At 33.4% G+C, this 26,375-nt stretch overlaps 1 protein-coding gene across 4 annotated transcripts in view; it reads left to right on the forward strand.

Annotated features, from left to right (window-relative positions):
- LOC114329393 (perilipin-2) overlaps window positions 1-26,375 on the forward strand; it is a 60,831-nt gene that overhangs the window by 27,674 nt on the left and 6,782 nt on the right. For 2 of the 4 annotated variants that reach the window (XM_028278477.2, XM_028278480.2), the window contains exons 1-3: window positions 10,083-10,276; window positions 18,062-18,215; window positions 23,756-23,953. In XM_028278477.2, the coding sequence (XP_028134278.1) occupies window positions 18,075-18,215; window positions 23,756-23,953 (339 nt within the window). In that variant the 5' untranslated portion in view covers window positions 10,083-10,276; window positions 18,062-18,074. Of the gene's footprint in view, window positions 1-10,082; window positions 10,277-18,061; window positions 18,216-23,755; window positions 23,954-26,375 lie in introns of those variants that run through there. The other 2 variants (XM_028278476.2, XM_028278479.2) reach the window with 1 other exon arrangement.

The following is a 26,375-nucleotide window of genomic DNA, read 5'->3' on the forward strand; positions in this document are numbered from 1 at the left end:
GATACGGGGTGTTGACATTTTTATTTCAAACTGCCAATTTATTTATTGCTCCAAGACCAGTTGAGCTACGAAAATGAAATTTGGCGAGTTTTAGGAGGTAGTTATTACGCATTTTTTGACAGACAATTAAGAATTTTGTATTCATCATTGGCGCGCCTACGGGTTATGGTCTGAATTTTTTTAAAGAAAAAAATAGTACGCCACTGAGATATTTCGAATTAAAAAATATTTTTAAATTCCACGTCTAATTTATGATAAAAAACCTTTCTTGCCTTTTTTTCATATGGTGCAACGTTTTTATGCAGAAAAATAAAACACCTTGACACGTATTTTTCTGGATAATAATACTAAACTGGAACAATAACAGAAAATATTACTAATAAGATTTTAACTAGGTGCAGAGTTACAACAAATGTTAAAAATGACCTTTAGAGGTTATAGAAGAATTTTATATTCATCATTGGCGCGCGTACGGGTAATGGTCTGAATTTTTCCAAGAGAAAAATAGTACGCCTCTGAGGTATGTCAAATTAAAAATCATTTTTGAATTGCTTGTTCAATTTACGACAAAAAATCTTTCTTGCCTTTTTTCATATGCGCCGCCCTTTTATGCAAAAAATAAAACATCTTAACGTTTACAAAGTATTTGACCTAAGTTTCTATGCATATGGAAACTACCTCAAATACTTTGTAAGCGTTAAGATGATTTATTTTTTTGTATAAAAACGGCGCCTCGTGTGAATAAAAGGCAAGAAAGATTTTTTGTCGTAAATTGAACGAGGAATTCAAAAATGATTTTTAGTTTGACATATCTCAGTGGCGTACTATTTTTTCTTCAAAAAATTCAGACCATTACCCGTACGCGCGCCAATGATGAATATAAAATTCTTCTGTTACCTGTAAAGGAGATCATTTTAAACATTTTTTCAGCTTTGCACCTAGTTGAAATCTTATTAGTAATATTTTCTGTTATTGTTCTACTTTAGTATTATTATATTGGATAGTTCTTGATGATGTATTAAGAAATGGAAAATACGCGCCAAGATGTTTTATTTTTCTGCATAAAAACGGTGCATCATATGAAAAAAGGCAAGAAATATTTTTTTCCGCAAATCGCCAGGAAATTTTGACATTCCTGTCAAAATTTCTTGAAGAAAAAGTCAGGACTTCCTTACTGTAAGGAAATGTCATTTCCTTACTGTAAGGAAATGATATTTCCGTACAGTTGTTAGTGTTAAATTTATAAGCGTCAAGTTTGACAATTCAACCTCATTACGTTTCCATAGTAACCCAAGTAATTTTATTAGGAATTTCAAAGCACCATTTATTTGGGAATAAAATTATCGCGTTTTTTTTAAATCAATCAATATCTGTCGAATTTTAAACGATTTGCGGAAAAATAGTATGTTTACCTCGTAGGAAAAGCCACATTCCTGGACTCTGTGTTGCTAAGTCTCGGCTTGCGCCTCGACTTAGCAATCTTCACAGTCGTCCAGGAATGTTAAGCTTTTCCTACCCGGTAAACAATGTACTATTATCAAAAATTAAACGTGGAATTTAAAAATAATTTTTAATTTGAAATATCTCTGTGGCGTACCTTTTTTTTCTTTAAAAAATTCAGACTATTACCCGTATGCGCGCCAATGATGAATACAAAATTCTTAATTGTATGTCAAAAAATGCGCAATAACTCCTACCTCCTAAATACCTCCTAAAGCTCACCAAATTTTATTTTCATAGCTAAACTGGTCTTAGAGCAATAAATAAATTGGCAGTTTGAAATAAAAATTTCAACACCCCGTATCTCGCAAACGAAGCATTTGCGAATATATGTTTATAGTGCAAACCGGCATTATTTGTTCATGTAGAATTAGCCCTTAAAATTTTTCATACTTATTTACTAGCACCCTGTATGTCCCAGTCCCAGATAAGACATTCTCCTGAGTTTTACAGTCTCTAGCAGTTCCCTTATCTTTGTTGACCCTCTTTAATACTTCCTCATTCGTTTTTCTTGCTGTCCAAGGTTATCATCATATATTTAGTTTTTTGCAACAGGCCAAACATAAAATTATAATTAAAATAAAAACAATTTGATATCATTTGTAACATTTTTTTTATTCGTGAATCAAAATGCTCTTACTTGATCAGCGATGCATAACGTTGAATTGAAAATTGAAAGTTTTTAGTCAAAGTTTCCGTCAGGTATCAACAAACCCACATAGTGTGACAATCACGTGAAAAAGTCATCTTTTCTGCTGACCGGTCTCGCCTGTTGCACTGTTGTTATAATTCGATTAATCATGACTTCCTTTTGAACATCCTATTATTTCAATTGCCAATGAATAAATAGACTTGTTGCCATAACGTCAACATTTTTGGTGCATTAAGTCTAGGTCATCAGGGTCACCTCTTATATAAGCTATCATGTCGGTAGCATTATCAGTTTCACGACGAACGATATAAAAATACTATAAATCTATTATCTCCGTTCTATTATCAGTCAAATTGTTTAATTATAGAATTGTGAAATGATACACTTGTACCTTGGAATAATATTTCATGCGATGAAAAAAATTGTATTAAAAAAATTACAAGGTTAGAAAAAATATGGTGATAATATTAATATTTTCCATCTATCACTGTCTTCAGCCTCTTGCATTCAATATGTGATGTCTATTAAGCTAGAAAGACCATTTCATAAGGGAGCCATGAGACACACCCCATATTTTTTTGCTATTTTATTGCTAATTTATTACGCAAATTAAAAATTTATTGCTTCATCCCCTTCAGAGAAACAGGTGGCCATTCCAGCTTAATATTAAGCTAGAAAGGCCAACATTCATATATCCGAAACGAAAGTAGATAGAGAGTTGCTTCCGGTGGTCTATTTTATTGCTAATTAATTGCTAATTTATTACGCAAAACAAAAATTTATTGCTTCATCCCCTTCAGAGAAACTGGTGGCCATTCCAGCTTAATATTAAGCTAGAAAGGCCAACATTCATATATCCGGAACGAAAGTAGATAGAGAGTTGCTTCCGGCGGCCTATTTTATTGCTAATTAATTGCTAATTTATTACGCAAAACAAACATTTATTGCTTCATCCCCTTCAGAGAAACAGGTGGCCATTTCAGCTTAATATTAAGCTAGAATAGCCAACATTCATATTTCCGGAACGAAAGTAGATATAGGGTAGCTTCCGGCGGCATATTTTATTGCTAATTAATTGCTGAAAGATTGAGTTTACAAGAATTTACAAACTCACCCCCTTCAACCCCTACCGTTATCATCATTCCCCGGAATCCACAAAAAGTGAAAATAACCAGTTTAAAGAGCTAAAACCAAGTACGTATTTTTTGCTCATTAATTACTACATGTCTAAGCCAAAAATGCATGTTTTGCTTCCTCCCCTAACGAGCCACAATGGCTGCAGCGGTTTAATACTTAAGGCTGCAATACTCAACACTCCTATTTCAGGAAAGAAAGCAAATAGAGGGTCGCTTCTGGCGGCATATTTAATTTTTAATTAATTGCTGAAAGATGGGTTATACCAGTATTTACAAACTCACCCCCTCTAACCCCTACCGTTATCATCGTTCCACGGATTTCACAAAGCGTGAAAATAATCAGTTTAAAAACTTAAAACCAAGTGGGTATTTTTTTCTAATTAACGGCTGCAGGTCTACGCCAAAAACCAATTTTTTGCTTCATCCCCTAACGAGAAACAATGGCTACTGCGGTTTAATTCTTAAGCTACAATACCCAACACTCCTATTTCAAGAACGAAAGCAGATAGAGCTACCCTCTATCTGCTTTCGTTACTGAAATAGGAGAATTGAGTGTTGTAGCTTAAGTATTCAACCGCAGTAGCCATTTTTACTGGTTAGGGAATGAAGCGATAAAATCAAATTTGGCGTAGACCTGCAGCAGTTGCTTAGGAAAAAAATACCCACTTGGTCTTAGATTTTTAAACTGGTAATTTTCACTTTCTGTGAAATCCGTTGAGCGATGATAATGGTAGGGGTTGGACGGGATGAGTTTGTAAATTCTGGTATATCCAATCTTTCAGCAATTAATTAGCAATAAAATATACCGCCGAAAGCTACTCTCTATCTACTTTCTTTCCAGAAATATGAATGTTGGCTCTTCTAACTTAATATTAAGCTAGAATTGCCACCTGTTTCTCTGAAGGGGTTGAAGCTATAAATTTGTAATTTGCGTAATAAATAAGCAATTAATTAATAATAAAATAGGCCGCCAGAAGCGACGCTCTATCTGTTTTCGTTACTGAAACAGGAGAATTGAGTGTTGTAGTATTCAACCGCATTAGCCATTGTTGCTCGTTAGGGGATGAAGCAATAAAATCGTTTTTGGTGTAGACCTGCAGCAGTTGCTTAGGAAAAAAATACCCACTTGGTCATAGGTTTTTAAACTAGTAATTTTGACTTTCTGTGAAATCCGGGGAATGAGAACAACGGTGGGGGTTGGAGGGGGTGTGTTTGCAAATTGTTGTATACCATATCTTTCAGCAATTAATTAGCAATAAAATATGCCGCTGGAAACGACCCTCTATCTGTTTTCGTTCCTGAAATAGGAGTGTTGGGTATTGTAGCATAAGGATCAAACCGCAGTAGCCATTGTTTCTCGTTAGGGGATGAAGCAAAAAATTGGTTTTTGGCGTAGACCTGCAGCTGTTAATTAGAAAAAAATACCCACTTGGTTTTAAGTTTTTAAACTGATTATTTTCACTCTTTGTGAAATCCGTGGAACGATGATAACGGTAGGGGTTGGAGGGGGTGAGTTTGTAAATTCTGGTATACCCCATCTTTCAGCAATTAATTAAAAATTAAATATGCCGCCAGAAACGGCCCTCTATCTGCTTTCTTTCCTGAAATAGGAGTGTTGAGTATTGTAGCCTTAAGTATTAAACCGCAGTAGCCATTGTGGCTCGTTAGGGGAGGAAGCAAAAAAATTAATTTTTGGCTTAGACCTGTAGCAATGAATAAGCAAAAAATACGTACTTGGTTTTAGCTCTTTAAACTGGTTATTTTCACTTTTTGTGGATTCCGGGGAATGATGACATCGGTAGGGGTTGAAGGGGGTGAGTTTGTAAATTCTTGTAAACTCAATCTTTCAGCAATTAATTAGCAATAAAATAGGCCACTGGAAGCAACTCTCTATCTACTTTCGTTCCGGATATATGTATGTTGGCCTTTCTAGCTTAATATTAAGCTGGAATGGCCACCTGTTTCTCTGAAGGGGATGAAGCAATAAATTTTTGTTTTGCGTAATAAATTAGCAATTAATTAGCAATAAAATAGGCCACCGGAAGCAACTCTCTATCTACTTTCGTTCCGGATATATGAATGTTGGCCTTTCTAGCTTAATATTAAGCTGGAATGGCCACCTGTTTCTCTGAAGGGGATGAAGCAATAAATTTTTAATTTGCGTAATAAATTAGCAATAAAATAGCAAAAAAATATGGGGTGTGTTTCATGGCTCCCTTATGAAATGGTCTTTCTAGCTTAATAGACATCAATAATGTGGTGATGTGTTATATCATCTGTCCATCTAGGCGGTGGTCGTCCTCAGCTACGGCTACGATATGCTTTTTGTTTTGGTCGCCATTCCAAAATCTTTCTGGTCAAAAATAACAAAAATGGTCTGTAACAAAAATAAGAAAAAACTTCTGTTGGAGTGAAAGTAAAAAGAAAGATATACTCCAACAGAAGTAAGGAAAAAAGAAAAATGAAAATAGATGGGATGTAAAGAAGAGAGTGAAGTGGCTTCTACGTGGAGAAGCCACAGTAGGAAAAATACTCAATATAACAAATCGAACAAGAGCTTCTGTTGGAGTGAAAGTAAAAAAAATATATACTCCAACAGAAGTAAGGAAAAAAGAAAAATGAAAATAGATGGGATGTAAAGAAGAGAGTGAAGTGGCTTCTACGTTGAGAAGCCGCAGCTGGTAACTTGCTGGTAACTTTTTACTTTAAAACTGGATGTTATAAAATAAGTATGGAACTCATCCGCCATTTTATGGTACCAGTACCAAGTACCAAACCAACCAACTTCACAGCCACAAGCCAAGTAAAGAACATGCCTCTCTCATTCAGCGAGGAAAACGTCAAACTCTCACGGAACACGAATTAAACGACAAGAAACGGTTCAACAACTATGTTCCGTACAGTGTGACGTCACATGAGAAGTCCTTTACGAGAAAATTAAGAAATTAATTGGGAGGTCAAGAGAAAATAATTATAAAAATAATTAAAGCGGTAAAAATGATATTATAACGGGTGGACCGTTACATATTCATCCGTCAATCTGGCAACATGTTCGGATCAAGCCCATTTAGCCATGGCTATTCTTTCAACCATATGCTGCAGTCCATATTGCAAGGTAAAGTCAAAGGTAATCGTGGACCCGGTAGAAGGAGAATATCATGGCTGCGGAATTTGAGAACATGGTTTAATAAAACCTCAACAGAACTGTTTCGAGCCGCAGCGAGCAATTTCCAACATCCGAAACGGTTAGGAACCAGAAGAAGAAGAAGAATTCTTTCAACTGCATGTCAATGATGCAAACTGCATCTTGTTTAGTCGATGCTATGGCTTTCAATTTAAATAATTAGGGAAGGGTATTAATATAAATGGAGATGATCTGAACCACCAAAGATTCGCCGATGACATCGATTTAATATCTGATAGAGTTGATAAAGCTACAAAAATGCCAGAGACGTCAATATGATCAAGTGAAACAGTCTGCAGTGGGCAGGATTTGTAGCCGGAGTCCCGGATTCATGATAAAAAAGATTCTAACAGCGCAACCGGTGGAAAGAGAAAACGAGACGAAATCTGAGATAAATGAACAACCAAGAGATAAGAGCGCGCATCGGAAAAGCTAGATCCACCTTAACCGGATGGGAGCTTCTTCAAGAGCTCCAACCTCTCTCTTGGTATAAAACTAAGAATGCTGTGATACTACGTTTTCTCACTCCTTTTTTATGGTGTTGAATTTTGGGAAGCAATGCGAGAAGCATAATTGACTACATAGTATATCCTCGAGACGCAGACCTAACGATACAAAATATAAAAACAGAGAACGAAGCCGAACTCGGTACCCAACACAACTAGTGACAGCAGAGATAAACATGAAACTAATGGAAATAATAGAGAGTCCTCAATATACAAGAATAGCAATACATAAGATGAAAAATATTGAAGTGAGGAAGTTATACCAAAGAGAGACAGATAAAATACTGGAACAGCATGAAAACAATGAGGAAATTTGGAATATGGAAGAGAGATGAAAAAAATTGAGATACACGTTATGGAACACTGCAAAACAAGTATGTGGAATAAGTAAGAATGAGAAGAATAATAAAAGAACTGGATGGTGGAATAAGGAAATAAGGCAAGCAGTAAAAAAGAAGAAAGAAATGTGGAAGCGATACATAAACACAAATGAAGATCAAGACAGAGACGAATACAGAAGACAGAGAAAGATAGTGAAAGAACTAGTATAAGATGCGAAGAAGAAGAGCTGGAAGGAATTTGGTGAAGAATTGAACAAAGGTTTTGGGAATAACAATAAACAGTTTTGGAATAAAATAAGAAGCATGAAAGGAACAAAAAGGAAACAAATAAGAGGAATTAGAAATGAGCGAAATGAATTGAAAACAAACATACAGGATATACTAACCATATGGAATAAGCACTATAAAGAAAAATTCGAGGCAAGCAACCAACAAAATGAGGAGAGAGGACAGCAGGAAAGAGAAGAGGATAGGGACAATCGAGTAGACGAAATTCATATCAAAGATATTGAAGAAGGATTGGCAAGAATAAAGATTGGAAAAGCGGGAGGTGCAGATGACATAGATCCGGAGATGATGAAGTACGTGGGAGAACGAGGCAAGTTTTGGCTATTGGAAATAATGAGGGAAGCGTGGAGAACAGAAAAGATACCGAAAGACTGGGAAGAAAATTTATTGATACCAATACACAAGAAAGAAGATGAAGCGGAATGTGATAACTATAGGGCTATATGCTTATCATCAGTGGCATATAAAGTCTACACCGGGATAATAGAAAGGAAGCTCAGGAAAGAACTGGAAGGAAAACTAGAAGAAGAACAAGCTGCTTTTAGAAAGGAAAGAGGAACAACAGATAATAGATACATACTGAGAAATATAATTGAAAGGAAAAACGAAATAGGAGAAGACTTAATATATTACGTTTATAGATATTAAAGCTGCTTTTGATTCTATAAATAGAGAAGTAATATGGTCAGTAATGGAAGACCTGCAAATCCCGCAAAAGATAGCAAGCGTGCTAAAAAGTACATATAGAAACGTACTTGCTAAAGTACAAATAAACGGAAACAGATCGCCAATAATAAACCTAAGGAGAGGAATAAAACAAGGGGACAGTCTCAGCCCAGTTTTGTTTATATTAGTAATGGATAGAGTAATGAAGAGCGCTAAAAGAAGGTCAAGGCAATTACCGTCAACAATAGGGTACAGGAATTTAGTACCAGTGAGAATGGAGAGATTACTATATGCAGATGACCTAGTAATAATAGCAGACAATACAGAGAAAATGCAAAAATTAATCGATATCTGGGTGGAAGAAATAGAAAATTTGAAAATGGAGGTAAATGTAAAGAAAACGAAGACCATGATAGCCCAAAAGAAAAGGGAAGAAATAAACCAAACGATATTTAGGTGCAAAAACGAAATAATAGAAACAGTCTCGACGTTTGAATACCTGGGAGTAATAATATCAGAGGATGGAAAGCTAGATCAAGAAATCTCATACAGGGCGAAAACAGCAAATAAGATCTACTATGCACTAAATAAAACAATATTTGGAAATGAAGAAATAGATAAAGAAATAAAACTGAAGGTATACAATGCAATATCTGTACCAACTTTAATATATGCAAGTGAGACATTTGTAAACAATGCAAAAATAGACAGTACAATAAACGCAGCGGAGATGAAGCGGCTGAGAAAAATAGCAGGAAAAACGAAATTGGACAGAATAAGAAATGAAGATATTAGACAAAGACTGAAACAGGAATCGATAATAACCAAGATCCAAAAAAGAAAATAAAAATGGTATGGACACATTAACAAAATGTACCAAGGAAGACTACCAAAGCAGGTGATGGAATCAAAAAGATATAGTAAAAGAAGGAAAGGGAGGCCAAGGAAGAGATGGATCGATCAAATTATAGAAATTGGACAGGAAAAAGGAAAAACACATCAACAAATGAAAGAGTTAGCAAAGGACCGCAAGAAATGGAAGATATGGATAGAGGATGAATAAAACCTCTGATGCCCCTGAGGGGCATAAGAAGTTTCGAGAAAGAAGAAGAAGAAGAATTGTGGACCTTGAACGAAGATGTGTGCAGAAAATTGGAAGCGTTTGAGGTATGGCTATATCAGAGTACTTAAAATCACGTGGACTAACCGAGTCACAAATGAGGAGGTCCTCAGAAGAATGAAGAAAAACTGAGAGGTACTGACTACCATCAAATCTCGAAAGTTACAGTACTCCTGCAAGGAAATATATTTGGAAAGCGAGGTCCAGGAAGGAGAAGAACATCCTGGTTAAAGAACCTCGGACCCTGGTTCAACACAACATTTTTGTGCAGCTTTTTAGCACTACTGCAGATAAGATAATGATTGCCATGATGATCGCCAAGGACAAGTATATTGAGTGGTCCAAATATATTATTATTAGAACATAATCTGGTAAATCTGGGCTATAGCGTGTAAATTTTCAATTACTTAATTTTTATTCTTTTCAAATTGTTCGGAATTGACAAAAATATGCCTATTTTAGGCCTGTCAACAAATCAAATATTGTTCAATTTATAGAAACACGGATATTAGCGATAACTTCAGATACCTGTGCAATATAGTATGAAAAGTCATGTAGATATCTACAAAAATTAATCATCCGTAATATATCTCGTTTAAAGTCTAATTTTTAATAACTGCATTCTGAAAATAATAAAATATAAAATATATTATAATATTCTACTTGAACTTGGGCACTATGTTGGCCCGACGACAGGCTGATAACAAAAAAGATACTCGAACCTTCTTATCGGTCGTTTTTATAGAAGCTTCATATTTTTAGACTCTTTTATTCCGATTAGAAATCATTTGCTGTTGAAATTTTAAATTGTAGAGACCTAGACTAAAAACTTTCGATTTTACCTTTACAACCAATCTGTGAAACTTTTTCAGTGTACTTAAGGGTAAGAATATTAATTTAGGGAATATATTTATTATTTATATATTGAAAGGATTTTGTACTCCACGATGATATTTCTGTTTTTTGCGAAATTTTTTTTGCGAGTTTTTTTATTCTATACTTTTTTTAATTTATTCTATTTTTTCTCATAGTGCTTATGAGTAAAATCTAAAGTGTATCCACTTCATCACTTTTTCTTCTTTTTGTTTGTCTCAATACATTCGACAAAAATACTTATTCTAAACTTTCGGTTTCTAGCTTAATTTTTATCTCCACATTTTTTGTTCATTTTTTATTTTTGACACGCCTAACATTATTTTGGTTTTAAAAAAAGATTCACGTGTTTTCAAAGAACTATAAAAGTAAAACAATTATTGTTTTTCTGTTCTTATTTGTTTTACATATTGCACAATAAAACTTATTAATATCATACTTTTATAATCTCTTGCGACAGATCTTTTCGTTTACCTACAGTAGGAAAAATGAAAGAATACCCATGAACGAACATATAAAACACGCTGTATTTTCCTCTCACAGTGTCACACAAAAAATTGGCCAACGCAAGTACATGTAATAATGATTGTTACATGTACTTTCACTGGACAATTTTCTTTGTGACACGGTGACAGGAAAATACAGCGTGTTTTATATGTTCGTTCATGGGTATTCTTTCATTTTTCCGACTGTATCTTAGTTTATCTTAACGGGTATCTAAAGTGAAAAGTAAAAATGATTAATAATAATTTATAAAAAATGTAATTTAAATATATATGTTTTCTCAATAGCCTTTTAACTGCATTTATGGATATTCCGCTTGCGTTTTTTAATTTCTTTTAATTTACAATTCCCTTCAACGTCATTTCTCTCATTACCGTGTTTTACAACCTTCTTCATGCATTCATATGATATTCATCTTATCTTGTTACTGTCCATTTTTATACCTTCAACGTCATTTACCTGTATCAAATATCCAAGTGAATTTAACCGGCATTTTTGGACATATTTGGCAATTATATTGTTCTGCGGCCTTTAGATTTATACATGGTGATCCCGTTTTTCCTTGATATTCTTGTCTTTACAAATACATTTTAAATGGTTTTTATTAGGTATCCATATTTCTAGTTTTGCTTTTTTTTCGAAATTTTTTCCCGCAGTTGCCACGTAGCGTGTTATCGAAGCTTTTGCAGGATAAAAGAATAGTTATTCCTTCTTCTTATAAATATAGTAGTATGACATACTTTTGGTTTTATTTGAAAATGCCGGTTTGAATACTTAAAATTAGTGAAATTATAGGCAAGGTTGTTTTATTTTAAGTATTGGTTAAAAGCCAGTTTTAGTTTTTACCTATAAATACTTTTTTACTATTTTACTTTTAGAACCTTTTTCAATGGTAGACCTGGATCCCGCGTATCAAAAAAAGTTGATTAATAGCAAGCTGAAAATTTGTTAATAGCTTAACGGTGTCTAGTCGGACAAACTTTGATGTACGGGAACACTAGAACAGGAGAAGGAAGGAGAAAACGTCAAATGTATTTTGTCGGACAGAACTTCCAATTGATTTGTTACCCTTTCATTAAACTATTATGCAAAAAAACAGATTGCAATTTATCACCAACATAATTCTTGTCATTTCATATGTTCTACGTGTCGGACTTACTAAAATGCCCAGTTGGTGATAAATATCAATCTGATTTTTGCATGAAAGTTTAATGAATGGATAACAAATCAATTGGAAGTTCTGTCCGACAAAATATATTTGACGTTTTCGTAGTCTTACGTTTCAGATTTTTAACCTGTTCCACAATTAATATTTTCCCTGTTCCAGTGTTCCCGTACATCAAAGTTTGTCCGACTAGACGCCGTTAAACTATTAACAAATTTTCAGCTTGCTATTAATCAACTTTTTTTTGGTACGCGGGATACAGGCCTATGGCTTTCTATATTTGAAATTTACTATTTTTATTAATAAGTTTGTTTGTCGTTTCACAACAATGTTTCTATAATTTCGTTTATTCAACATGATGAAAAATGAATACTAGGAAGATTGTGTTTTTCTCTATTGAAAACACAATCAAAATCTTCTTCTCTCCGAACCTTGCCCATAAACCACTCACTATGTTACGAAGCCATGATGTTTTTCTTCGACCAGGATACCTATTTCCACATATTTTGGCCTGAATAATAGATGAAGGATTCCATATATTTTTTGTCCTCTTTAATCTTCTTCTAAATCTTTCTGTAACTTTTGATGGATTCATCCATGGTTAAATTGAACAGCATATGCCTCATATTGTTTTTGGTTTATAAAATTTCATTATGTCGACTTAACTTGTTCGTTACAATGCCTTTATAGTGATCTGAATAAAAGGTCAAATTTTGCAACATACATTAATCATCAGTTACTCATTTCCAGAGGCCTTCGGAATAAATTGGGTAATTTATTCCTTTGTTATTTTTAATTTTTGGGGTTATGACCTTATGTACGTTTAAGTAATGAACGCAATTTTGTTTGACTGCGGAAGTTGATTTTAACATCTAGTATTGCCCATACAGTTAAATATTCCATCTTTGAATAACGCTCCAAGAAATATGCCATCATATTTTCCAAAAAATTACTTATATTTTTATCTCTGCATCAATCCATGACACTTTAGTCTAGTCGCAACATAGGGGGCCCCGTGGACACTTTTAGTTCGCTGCGATTTGATGGTGGTATTATAGTTTTTTTTGGGTCGCTGAATCCAATGGAAGTGGTCTGGAAGCCCAAATGTGGCGCGTTTAATTGTTATTAACAAATTATGGTAAAATTAGGTGTTTTTCAGGAATTATTTATTCGCCGAAAAGCTCGAAATGCGCTATCTGCAGCAAGTTTGTAGTCTTTTTCATAGTATTTTTATACGCTAAATCGATTGTCGCTTGTCCTGATAGCTTTAACCTCGTTCCGACTTTGTTATTAATAAATTATTGCAAAAATAACGGTTTATAGTACGTTCACTCACGGTTTTTGCTCTAAATTTAAAAAAATCGCTTGGATTGACATGAAATTTGGCATACACGTAGATAACATGTCAAACAAAACAAGTGATATTGTGCCGATGTCTTCTTTTACCTTGGGGTGAGTTTTACCCTGGGGGTGAGTTTCACCACTTTTTGGGGGTGAAAAAAGAAACCGTTAAAATAAGTCCGGAAGTTGATAAACTGATTAATTCTAAGCAACTTTTGTTCTATACAGTTTTTTCACTAAGTCAATACTTTCGAGTTATTTGGTTGTTTTGTTGAAAAATGAACATATTCACATTCACTTGCAAATAACTCAAAAAGTATTGACTTAGTGAAAAAACTGTATAGAACAAACGTTGCTTAGAATTAATCAGTTTATCCAATTCCGGACTTATTTTAAAGGCTTTTTCCTGGGTAAAAGCACACATCGGCACAATATCACTGTGCATGCCAAATTTCATATCATTTCAAGTGGTTTTTTAAAATTTAGAGCAAAAACCGTGAGTAAACGTACTATAAACCGTTATTTTTGCAATAATTTATTAATAACAAAGTCGGAACGTGGTTTAAGCTATCGCGACTAGTGGCAATCGATTTAGCGTATAAAAATACTATATAAAAGACTACAAACTTGCTGTAGATAATGCATTTCGAGCTTTTCGGCAAATAAACAATTATTTTGTTATTAACAAAATAAGAACACATTTTGAGTAATCGCGACTAGTCGCATTCGATTCGGCGACCAAAAATACACCCGAGAAGACCTTAACACTATCAATTTATTTACAGGGCTTCTAATAATTCCTGAAAAACACCTAATTTTACCATTATTTGTTAATAACAATTAAACACACCACATTTGGGCTTCAAGACCACTTCCATTGGATTCAGCGACCCAAAAAACCTATAATACCATTAACAAATCGCGGCGAACTAAAAGTGTCCACGGGACCCCCTATATTGCCACTAGACTACTTCTATTGGTTTGCTTGTGTTTTTACCCAATTTTTTTTCTGCAAATTCTGTGATTCTCTGGGTTCCGTTAGGCAGCCTCTTCCTTTCCATTCTTCTCACGTCCCCATCCATCTCACTCTGTGTGCCTTTATCAAGCGACTGATGCTTGATTCGTTACCTCTAGCTGCAAGTTTGTTTGTCACACCCAACCTTAACCTTTCACCGTGTTTTCATACGTCACTGTGGACCTTATTACAGTTTTATATATCCTTTACTTTGTTTTTCTCGATACATATTTGTATCTTTTCATTTCCCTTTGCAACTCGTGCATTCAGTTCGCATTCTTCTTGACCTTTCTCTATTATGTTAACCCCCAGGTACGTAAAATTGACCACTTTTTTGAAATTATATTCCCCTGCTTCATTAGATCTGAAAGTAAACTATTCATCTTCTTTTTGCTCTGTACTTCCGAGTATCATGTACTTTCCTTGAGACCAAGTCTCAAGCTATATTATTTGACGAGTAGTACTAGGACAATCAACATTCTTTGATTCGTGGCGATATTGTCGATTCTGCACATCTTCTAAACTTGTCCTACTCAATATATCACATACTAGCGTTATCATTGCACTCAGTTCATTGTTTTTTCGACTAGAATTTTCTTGAAATTAAATTAACTGTTTCTCTTATTTTAGCATTTTACTGTTTTGCGAAATCGATAAACAAACAAAACTTGAACGTTCCTACTAATTTCATTAAAATTGTAGCTATATAAGTACAAAACTTTTTCACATTAGAATGTCTAGGAATGAAAACGTGGCGGTGTAATTTTTAACCAAACTGGCGACTCCGGAATTAAATGTCGGGAAATTTAACTTAGGGGCTATGTAAATGGAAAATAGAGCCGCTAAATGTATTTGTGGGGACCATTTTCATAATTGCAGAAACTTTCCAGGCTATTAAATAAATTTTCCGTTAAAAATCTCAAACTAAAGAATTTTTTGCAGTTAGCGGAATTCATCAGGGCCTTTATGGTCATCATTTCATTGTTTATCAGACCAATAAATTGCTTTTTTAATAGAAAAAATCACAAAATGGAAAGAGTTTTGAATAATCCTTATTGGACTGTATAATTTTGCAATCTACATAAAAAACTGTTATAGTCCTGTCTAAGAAAACCACGAAATTCATTATCTATAAGATAAAAGAAACGTCCCAACACTCAAATTTTCCAAAATTGGTTGTTTGTTTTTCTAATAGTGATATATATAGTTTTCTCTTTGACGGTCTCCCATAAGATCGCGAAATTTTCCTTTCTTTGAACTAGGAAGTAGTTGTAATTTATTGCCAGTTTGCTCTAAATAAAAAGTTGTTTAGGAAAGAGGGAAAATTGATATATTTTTTCTTAATAACTACTCTAGAAATTGGAACAGAAAAAAGTTTTAATGGGAGACGCTCTAATCGCGTTAAAGTTGAGAAACAAAACTTGTACAAATGCTGTTGTTTCCTTTGCAAATTATATTTTAAGTGAATTATTTCAGAAGTTTATTGATATGTAATAGTTTATTTATTGATACGCACAACGGACCGTTGGGATCTTTTTATAAAATACAATGTAATTATTTTAAACAACACTTGAAATTTAAGTATACAGGGTGTCCCCGAAAATAGTGCGTTCCTTAAAGGTATAGGTAGAAAGCACAATGTAGAGCAAAAAAGTCTTATAACATTTTTTTCTAAATTGATCCGTTTGACCAAAAAACGAAAATACATTTTGATATGCAAATTGAAGTCTGGCAACAACGCGCAAATCAAAAATCTAAAGATTAAAAAAGTAGGTTTGTAGGTCAGTTGCATCTGGTAGGTAAAATAATGTAAATATCAACCAAACCCATATCCATTTTTTTGCAGGTAGGTACCTACGATGTCAACAACCCCAAAAATCACACCTCAAAGTAAATAAACAAGGGGTTATTAGGTTAAATTTCCATAGTCACAGCAAGTTCTTCTAGGATACGTTGCTATGTCATTCAAATTTATGAAAATAAAAATTCACTTATATGGAGAACAATGTAATTTTTTTCTTGGAAACAGTTAACTTTAGAAAAAAAATGTTATAGGACTTTTTTGTTCTAAATTGTGTATTATATCCATACCTTAAAGGAACGCACTATTTTCGGGGACACCCTGTATATTTATACAAAATTCTTCACTATTTTGAAGGACCTGATGAACACTATTTCTCCATTCACTTTTGTTTTGTGCTTTTTTTCCAGTCCCTCACTTTCACGTGTTTGAGGTCTTCCTCCACTTTATGAATCCACCTCGTTCTAGATCTAACTTTCCTTCTGGTACCTATTAGTTTTATGGTCGTAACTAGTTTAGGAATTATGTTCGCTGTCATTGTTTCTTCATGTTCCAGCCATCTGATCCCTTGCGACTAACCTGGTGATGGTAGGTTCTTTATACAAAGCCATTAATTTATTGTTGGTTATTCTCTGCTACTCATGTCTTTCTTTCACCGAATACGCGGCTCAATATTTTTCTTTCCCATCTTTCCAGAGAATCCTTTTCCTATTTATTTAATGTCCATGCCTCGCAGGCATATGTTACTGTGGGCCTAATCACTGTTTTATATATTCAGAGATGATGTTGTTTAGAAACTTTTTCTGAATTCATTTGAGCTCTTATAATACCTAATTTGTTATTTCCTTTTGCTATTCTGGCATAGAGCTCACATTAAAATCTTCTTTTTTTTTTCTTCTGTCCCGTCCAAGATAATATATTTGGTTTTGTCTTAATTTAGCTCCAATCCGAATTTCGGTACTTCTTCAATAATTTTCTTCGCCACTCTTCTTAATTCTTTCGCGGTCCTTGCTAAGATCGTTAGATCAACAGCAGATGCCAAGCACTGTTGCTCACTTTTCATGATTGTTTCGTCCACCTTCATGCTGCATTTTGTCTCAAGCTTGTTAGTGTCATTTTTACTACCCTGATCAATTTTTTGGTATACCCAAATGTTCCATTGCTCGATACATTTTGACTATCCACTCTTATCAGATGCTTGTCTAAAATCCACAAATAAACCATGCAGAAGAACTTTAGCTTTGTAACAAGTTGTTTGTATCTCCTTTAAGGAGAAAATATGGTATATAGTAGATCTGTCATTTCTAAAGCCGGTCTGCTACTCTTGTAGGATTCTTTCTATATTCTTTTTAATAACACCAGGAACAGAATACATTCTTGTCTTACTCCCCTATCTATGGAGACTGCTTCTTTCGCCCTGGTCATCCACTTTAATGTTGGCAGTTTGGTTGTAATATAAATTATATAAGATTCTTAAATCTCTATCATCTAATCACGCTTCTTTCAAGATGGTTAAAAGCTTTTCATGTTTTTCTCAACCAAATGCCTTTTTGTAGTCGATAAAACAAATTTATATACGTCACAGTTGACATACCTGAATAACCGCACTTGGACAGATAATAGAGCCTCGGGTGCCTCAGGAATTGCTGAATGCAAATTGTGTCCATGATACTTCTTCGTTCTTCGCATTTTTTGTATATTCTGCCGTGTATTACTTTTAAAAACGTTTTAAATAAGTAGCTCATTAGGCTAATTATTCTGTCGTCTTCGCATGTTTTTGCATTTAATTTTTTGGGTATAGTTACGAAGGTCGAGTTTAATCTACATATTTTAAGTCGAAATGGTTTTGAATAATCCTGCAATATTCTAATATATTTTGGGGGGGGGGGGTCACGTTAAAAATGCCTTGCTATAACCCAAGAAATTTATCTGACGAAGATGTATTGTCTAATTTCCTCTTTTCTTCTAGAACCTAAATAAAAATGGCAGCAATAACAGAAGTAAGTGAAGCTCCCGTTGCTCAATCCAACCTAACCTGCTTGGAGTCTGTCAACAGATTTTCAAAGCTTCCAGTTGTTGATTCCACCATCAAGACAGCTACAAGTCTATACGAAAAAGTAAAGGTGAGTAAAAACATAATTTCGTATAATTAGAAAAATTAGTTTATTATTTAAAAATTGTCATATGTGCGTTTTTTGATCACAGTGTGGAAAGATGCATGGTTGATGGATTCGACCGTTACTTGATGGAAGTTCATTTTATCTAATAATAAAACGCTGAAAACGTTTGTTTTCTATACTTCCACAGAATTTATTATAACTAAGTGACTACAGCTGTTTCGGCAGAGTGCCTTTCTCAAGTGATATAGTTTACAATGTGTTTACCTTTTTAAGTCTTCAACTGAAGAGGTTGAGGAGTGGGGAGCTGTTTGTCTCGAGTTGGTCATTCAGAATTATATCTGTATTTTTCAGTTTATTAATTTCCATAGATTCTAAAAAAGATAGCTTAAGGCCTTTATTTTGAATATGCAGAATTTGAAACTCTTCATTGAAAGAATGATTATGATCTAGAAGGTGAAAAGGCATTCAACAATAGAAAAACAGACACTTCTACATACGCACTTCACCTTCTAGATCATAATCATTCTGTCAATGAAGAGTTTCAAATTCTGCATATTCAAAATAAAGGCCTTAAGCTATCTTTTTTAGAATCTATGGAAATTAATAAACTGAAAAATACAGATATAATTCTGAATGACCAACTCGAGACAAACAGCTCCCCACTCCTCAACCTCTTCAGTTGAAGACTTAAAAAGGCAAACACATTGTAAACTATATCACTTGAGAAAGGCACTCTGCCGAAACAGTTGTAGTCACTTAGTTATAATAAATTCTGTGGAAGTATAGAAAACAAACGTTTTCAGTGTTTAATTATTAGAAAGATGTATGGCCTCAACATATTTTGCAAATCAGATAGTGTCAAATAATGTAACATTCCTGTGATTCATATGACGACCAAATATGTCAGCGTCCTCTACAGTCTAATCTTGTTTTTAAGATAAACGTTTCATATATATATATATAACGTTTCTTATATATAGAAGAGGATCCGATTTATTTGGTGTTATCTTAAGGGTCATAAATACCAAATTTTGACAGAAATTTCTCTGTTTTCCATTGCGTTTAATCTTTTTCACGTTGGGTTGAATCCCTTCTTCAGTTTTTATCTTTTTCTGTTACATTTTTCTATTTCACTCAGAATGTAGCGCCACGCTGTCAGTTTTCTGCTTAAGGTCGATTTGCACCGATCGAAAAAAATTTTCGACGCGGGCGGATATTGTTTCGGATTGTTTAGGTCATTCTAAACAAAAAAGGTCTTTTGTAATTTTTCTCTCAAGTTAATCGTTTTCGAGTTATAAACAATTTAAAACTGAAAAAAGAACTAAAGATGACAATTTTCAAGACTCAAAAACACAAGTAAAAAATATTATTTTTGTAATCATCAAGTATATAAATTCAAGTTCAAACCTTTCTCTATTAGGTCTCGATAAGAATTCTAGCCATGTTTTATTCTAAAACATATTTTTTTAATTGTTAATGAGGAAGGTTTCTTATAGGGGAGACGGGCATTAACAACTAAAAAACAATGTTTCAGAATGAAATAAGTTGGAAAGACTCATCAAGAACTGATAGAATAAGGTTTGAACTTGAATTTAAGTATTTTGTAATTTCAAAAATGATATTTTATACTTATGTTTTTGAGCCTTGAAAATCGTCATCTTTCGTTGTTTTTTCAGTTTTAAACGATCAATTTTAGAGAAAAATTACAGAAGACCTTTTTTGTCTAGAATGACCTAAACAATCTGAAATAATATCTGCCCGGGTCGAAATTTTTTTTAGAATTTATAAAAAAAATGTCATTTTTTAATTATTAATTAATTATAGTTAGAACAAGATTAGATCGGGAAACCCTTGTTTTTTGTAATAAAATTGTTAACGTGCTAAATTACATATCCAATAATTTTTATCCATTAAACAGATCGGTACAAATCGACCTTATATCGTATCTTAGACTATTAGGATATTTTGTTTAAGAGTATCATTTATATTTTTATCTCTCCTAATATGCTGTTGGGGTTGTCCTGTCTTTCAAAATACATAACCTGTCAAGAATCTTCGAAGTTTTGCTCATTACTAGTGAGAAATGCTTAAAAGATAAGGTTAGAAATGTATAACATAAAGATGGTTTAAAGAACTTGAGAATCTTTTATGGAGAATCATCTAACTCGCTGTTTTAACAAGTGCAGTTCTAATGATATCTCGTATCTTTGTTTGTTAGTTAATCTGTGCATTTTGTTTGTGTCTTGTCAGGTCTTTAAGACATTGGCAATCTAGTCCAGGGCGCATCTGTTTTGAGATGGACGTTGAGAGGTGACTCAAATTTTTTTGCAGAAATTGCTTGAAAATAAATCAAATAATAATATTTGAGTTATCCTCCCTCTCAAAAAGGTCCGGAACATTGTTTAAATAATCAAAATGTCAAAAATTGAACGAAAAATTCGATTTGTTTCTTCGTTTCTTGATTATAACTTTAAAAGTATTCATTTCTGAGAAAAGTTGTACTGACATAAAAGTTGCGTAATTAAATTTCCTACAATATAGAATTGGTTAAAAATTTAAAAAGTAGTCACCCTAGTTGCAAAATAGCAATAATTGCGAAAAAACCATACAAAAACAAGTATTCGCATTTTACGTTTTTCAACCATTTATGCTACACATAGGACCTTCATATTTCCGTCAGAAAAATTTTATGATACAGTAAAACAATATTGTAAATTTCATTAAGATCGGTTCAACAGATTTTGCAAAATAAATTTTGCAATCCAGCTTTCGCAAAAAAAATTCATTTTTTCAAAATGTTACAGGACTGAAAATAGAGCAGATAGCAAATTGATTTTTTTTGCTTATAGAAGTGTACTGTACCTTTCATTTGCAATTTTCAAAATTAAAATCGATTAATTACCACGGCGTCAGAAAATTTTTGAAATAAACAATAATTTTTGGTGCTACGCGCAGGAGAGCGGTGTTCGATTCACACAAGTTTATTTCCACCAAAATTTCTTCCAATCTTTATCTAATATATTATTTTGTTACTCTATATTTTGTTGTATTTTAATATTTTAATTCCACAAAAATCAAACTAATTTTATTATTGTTTGTGAAATATTGTTTAAACAATTGCATATGTTTAAAAATAATAAAATTTTATTATTTAAGTTAAAATATATGAACAAAGAAATTTCGCTAATAAAAGTGTTATTTCAAAGGATAGAGTATGTGTTTTTATTTTGCAATAAACAAATTTATTTATTTATATCGAAATGTAATAAAAATTAAAATGTATCAATCATTATCAAAGGTCATTGGAATGCCCAATCAGAGCAAACTATCCGCTGTCCTGCGCGTAGCACCAATAATTAATGTTTATTTAAAAAAATTCCTGACGCCGTGGTGTTAATCGATTTTAATTTTGCAAAATTGAAAATGAAAGGTACAGTACACTTCTATACGCAAAAAAATTTTCAACTTGCTATCTGCTTTATTTTCAGTCCTGTAACATTTTGAAAAAATGAATTTTTTTTAAGAAAGCTGGATTGCAAAATTTATTTTGCAAAATCTATTGAACCGATCTTAATGAAATTTACAGTATTGTTTAACTGTATCATAAAGTTTTTCAGGGAGAAATATGAAGGTCCTAAGTGTAGCATAAATGGTTGAAAAACGTAAAATGCGAATACTTGTTTTTGTATGGTTTTTTCACAATTATTGCTATTTTGCAACAAGGGTGATTTTGTAAATTTTTAACCAATTCTGTATTATACGAAATTTAATTACGCAACTTTTATGTCAGTACAACTTTTCTCGGAAATGAATAATTTGAAAGTTATAATCAAAAAACCAAGAAAAAAATCGAATTTTTCCTTAATTTTTTGACATTTTGATTATTTAAACAATATTCCGGACCTTTTTGAGAGGGAGGATAACTCAAATATTATTATTTGAAAAAGGCAGGTTTTGTTTATATTCGATTCAGAGTTGGACTACCATCTCCATATAGCAACTATTTCAGCATCCTTATGCATCATCAGTGAAGTTTATGCAGTCACAACTCTGAAGGGAATATAAACATTATTATTTGAAATCCACAAGGAAAGAAAAGTTTTCTTGTAGTTGGCTGTATACGATCAATCACAAAAATTGGAATAAATCCTTTGTAAACTAAAAATTTATTAAAATCCCTAAAGGGCTACATCAGAACAAAACGTTTTCGATTTTATTACAAAAGCATCATCAGTGTAAGACCTAAAAGTAAGTATAACAGTCTGGATGCTAGCTGAGCCACCAAAGAAATATAGGGGTAATAACCCTTCAAATATAAAATGTATGCTTTACAGATGCATATTTTTGCCTTTTGCCCATCACAAGGCATTTTAAGTAAATATGCATCTGTAAAGCATACATTTTATATTTGAAGGGTTATTACCCCTATATTTCTTTGGTGGCTCAGCTAGCATCCAGACTGTTATACTTACTTTTAGGTCTTACACTGATGATGATTTTGTAATAAAATCGAAAACGTTTTGTTCTGATGTAGCCCTTTAGGGATTTTAATAAATTTTATACCTTTTACAAAGGATTTATTCCAATTATTATTTCAGTTATTTTCAAGCAATTTCTGCAAAAAAATTTGAGTCACCTCTCAACGTCCAAATGTACTAATATTTTTACAGATGCGCGCTGGTCTAATCATTGTGGCAAATTTTTCTCGATCCTGCACCGGTTTAAAATTTGATTCAAATGTTTGTGGTGGTAGTACGAGTATGTTCCTTTGCAAATAAAAAAGTGTTAAGTATGCATTTTTGGATTTAGCTGTATTTATCTCGTATCTTACTTCTGACGGTATGATTTCTGAATCTTCTGACTACCTGAGTTCTATATCATTTAACCTATGACCTTTAAACCGCTCCATAACGTAGGAGCTTTAAGTGTACAGGAGTTTTTTCTTCTTCTTCAAGTTACATCTTTTATCGAAGATTGGAAATCATCACGGCTATGCGGACCCTGTTGACTGCTGCTCGAAATAGTTCTGCACTACTGCATTCAAACCATCCTCTTAAGTTTTTAACCCAGGATATTCTTTCTCAGTTTTTGTTCTTGTTCCTCAGTTATAAGCTCCTCAGAGTTTTTGCTCCCCAAAGTTTCTGCTCCTCAGTTATAAGATTGTCTCTGTCGTCGAATAAGACATGAGGTGATTTCCTTTAGCATTATGTGCTAGTTCTTTGAAGTTTTTTGTGTTACGAGTATGTAAACCATGTCTACAATTTAACAGTTACTTTTCTTAGAATTTTTCTTTTATCCAGACCTTTTTGAACTTTTTTCTTAATTTCTTTGTTTATACTCATATCCTTGTCAGAATTGTTTTTAGCTTTTCTTCTTGTCATCATCAACTCGAATATTTTAGACCTCATCGACGGTTTCTATGCATAAATCTGATTCTCATCTTGAACGTGTGATGTGGTAGATGGACATGTTTGGTTAGAAACAATAGTAATATTGTGCAATACATCTTCTGTAAATATTTAATATAATAATAATTTTCGTAGGACTTGAACGGTCTCACCCATTGGACTTTCTCGACAGCAGAAACCACCCTCTGCAAGGCAGTCGACTTGGGAATGCCTATTGCCACTCCCGTTATCAAGAACTTCGAAGGACCTATTAAGAAAGTCGACAATGTTCTTTGCTCAGGTTTGGATTATGTAGAAGAAAAGATCCCTGCTGTAAAACTTCCCACCAACGAGGTAAGTGTGTTGTACATAACAGTTAACCTCCCCTTCCATATAATACTATAGATACTACAATATTAAAGAACAAAAAGGTTGATATATAACACTTTTAATATCCAGCGACACCGATGCAACTGTTTTAAAACGGTTGAAGACTAGTTGGAAATCAGTTTCAGGCAAATCACCCCTTGAGCGAATTTTACTTTACCGAGATAACAAAATAGTTGCGAGTGCAATCGGTTTCAGACCGTAGTTTTAAAACAGTTGCGCCACGGACTTTTGCACCTAAGACAACCTAAAATGCAATGTCCATTAGTAGGTCATTGCTGTCAAATTTTGACAACAATATTTAACATTTAATTCACGAATAGAAGAACTTATGACATATAATATGTAGTATTAAACGCACATATCATATTGTGCTAATTCTGCTTTTAGAATCGTTATCGTTAGTTATTACAGTGGCAGAATGATAATTTTGATTGTAATACTTGATTTTTTTTTATTAGATTTTGTATGGTAAGGGATGTTTCATGTAAATAATGATATTTTTGTGTAGATTAGGTTTTAGAACAGTTCATATCGCTTCACCATCGCATTTTTCATTCTAACTGTATGTATTTGTAAATAAAAATAAGGTTGTAGTTTAACAAAATAATATAAAAAAATAAGCTATGTATGTATACTGCAGTTAGTTCGTTTTGTGACTCCGGTAATGTAATATCGAGAAGGCATTTGACAAAGTCAAATTAAAGAGCGTTATCCACTTATTGTACGCAAGATTCCTCAATTAATAATCAAAACGATTGGAAATATCTACCAGAATAACACAATAAAAGTAAACGTCGAAAAACTAATTAACCCTATTGAAGCTGGTAATGGCATAAGACGGGGGAATCCCCGAGCCCTCTATTGTCCAACCTGATTATAGATGAAATAATTTAAAAAGTAAGTACGAAAAAGGAATACCAAATGGGAGAAAAAAAGCTTAAACAATGTAAAATATTAATCTTCAAAGTGAAGATAATTTACAACGTAAGCTGCACCAATTTAATATAAGGGCGAAAAAATTTAACATGCTAATTTCCCCAAAAATGACAAAATACATGATTATAACAGCAAATCTACTAATATGTAAAGTGGAGCTGGAGAATCAAATAATAGAAGAAACGATGGAGTTTAAATAGCTAAGCATCAGATTATCTAGTTACGGAAAGCTCGAAACAGAAGTGCTAGATCAAGTGAATAGGGCAAACAGATGAAACAATGGAGAAAATATTGGAAAAGAAATGAAAGGCAGAATTTCCAAAACAATCATCAGATCACTAATGATATACGTGGTAAAAACACGATCTTACACAGAGAAAAGAACCAGAATGCTAGAAACAACAGAGATGAAAACAGAAAAATCGATGATAAGACACGATTTAACAGATCTAGAAGTACAAATATACCACGGAGATGCAAATTGGACAAAAAGGACTGACTATGGAAGAGAAGAGTAGAATGGAACAATCATATTATAAGTCAAATGACAACGAATAGGGTAGTAAGGACGGCAAGAGACGGTTCCCCAATAGGAAGACGACAGTAAAAACAAGTAACGAGAATATGGTAGTAAATGCGATAGAGAATGATGTCTACAAAAAGAAGAAGTAATATAATATTAAGCATAAACATGCATGAATAACCAGTAAGTGGTGGTTCCAGGACGGATAGAACCCATGCGCACTCAATTCCAAATTGAGAGCCCTGTCCGTGTCCACGCATACATTTTTTTTCTACATAGCCACTTGCGTCTCCTCACCGCTTAACCCATCTCCTCTTGAACAGTGCACTTAAGCATTTTTTGGAACGTCACTTCAGATACACCGTGTCAGTCTTAGTTGAACTAAAGCCTTGATATCGAACACTCACCAATAGGAGAAACTAGGGTAAAGGAACCAGCATCTGGAGTATAAAGATATTTAAAAACAAAATGAAGAAAAATGTCAAGGTGTGAAGAACCGGTAGGAGGTGTAAATGTAATCACCTAGAGTAGAAAGTACATTAGGAAAGACTAATAGACTTCAATCTATGTATACATTTCTTATTTACTTTGTGTAATGTATCAGCCCTAACTATTCTGCTAACATATGTGCTCGAGACGTTACAACTCCAAATAAAAGCCGGACTTTTAACTGACTAGTTTTATTGTTGAATTGAAGTAACATACAAGAGTAACATACAGGTTACAATTTCCTTATATACTACTACAGTGAAATGGGATCGTCACTGATGTCAAAATAACAGTGACACCGCGCGAAATACAAATAACTGAAACCTAGTATATCACAATTAGTAATACTAATTTATAGAATACATATTTGTACAACAGCGAAATCTACTGCAGTATCATATTAACAAAACTTTTCTCTTCTTAATACTGTTCTACTGT

Source organism: Diabrotica virgifera, chromosome 1 (genome assembly GCF_917563875.1).
Source record: "Diabrotica virgifera virgifera chromosome 1, PGI_DIABVI_V3a".
NCBI classification, from domain to species: Eukaryota; Metazoa; Arthropoda; class Insecta; order Coleoptera; family Chrysomelidae; genus Diabrotica; species Diabrotica virgifera.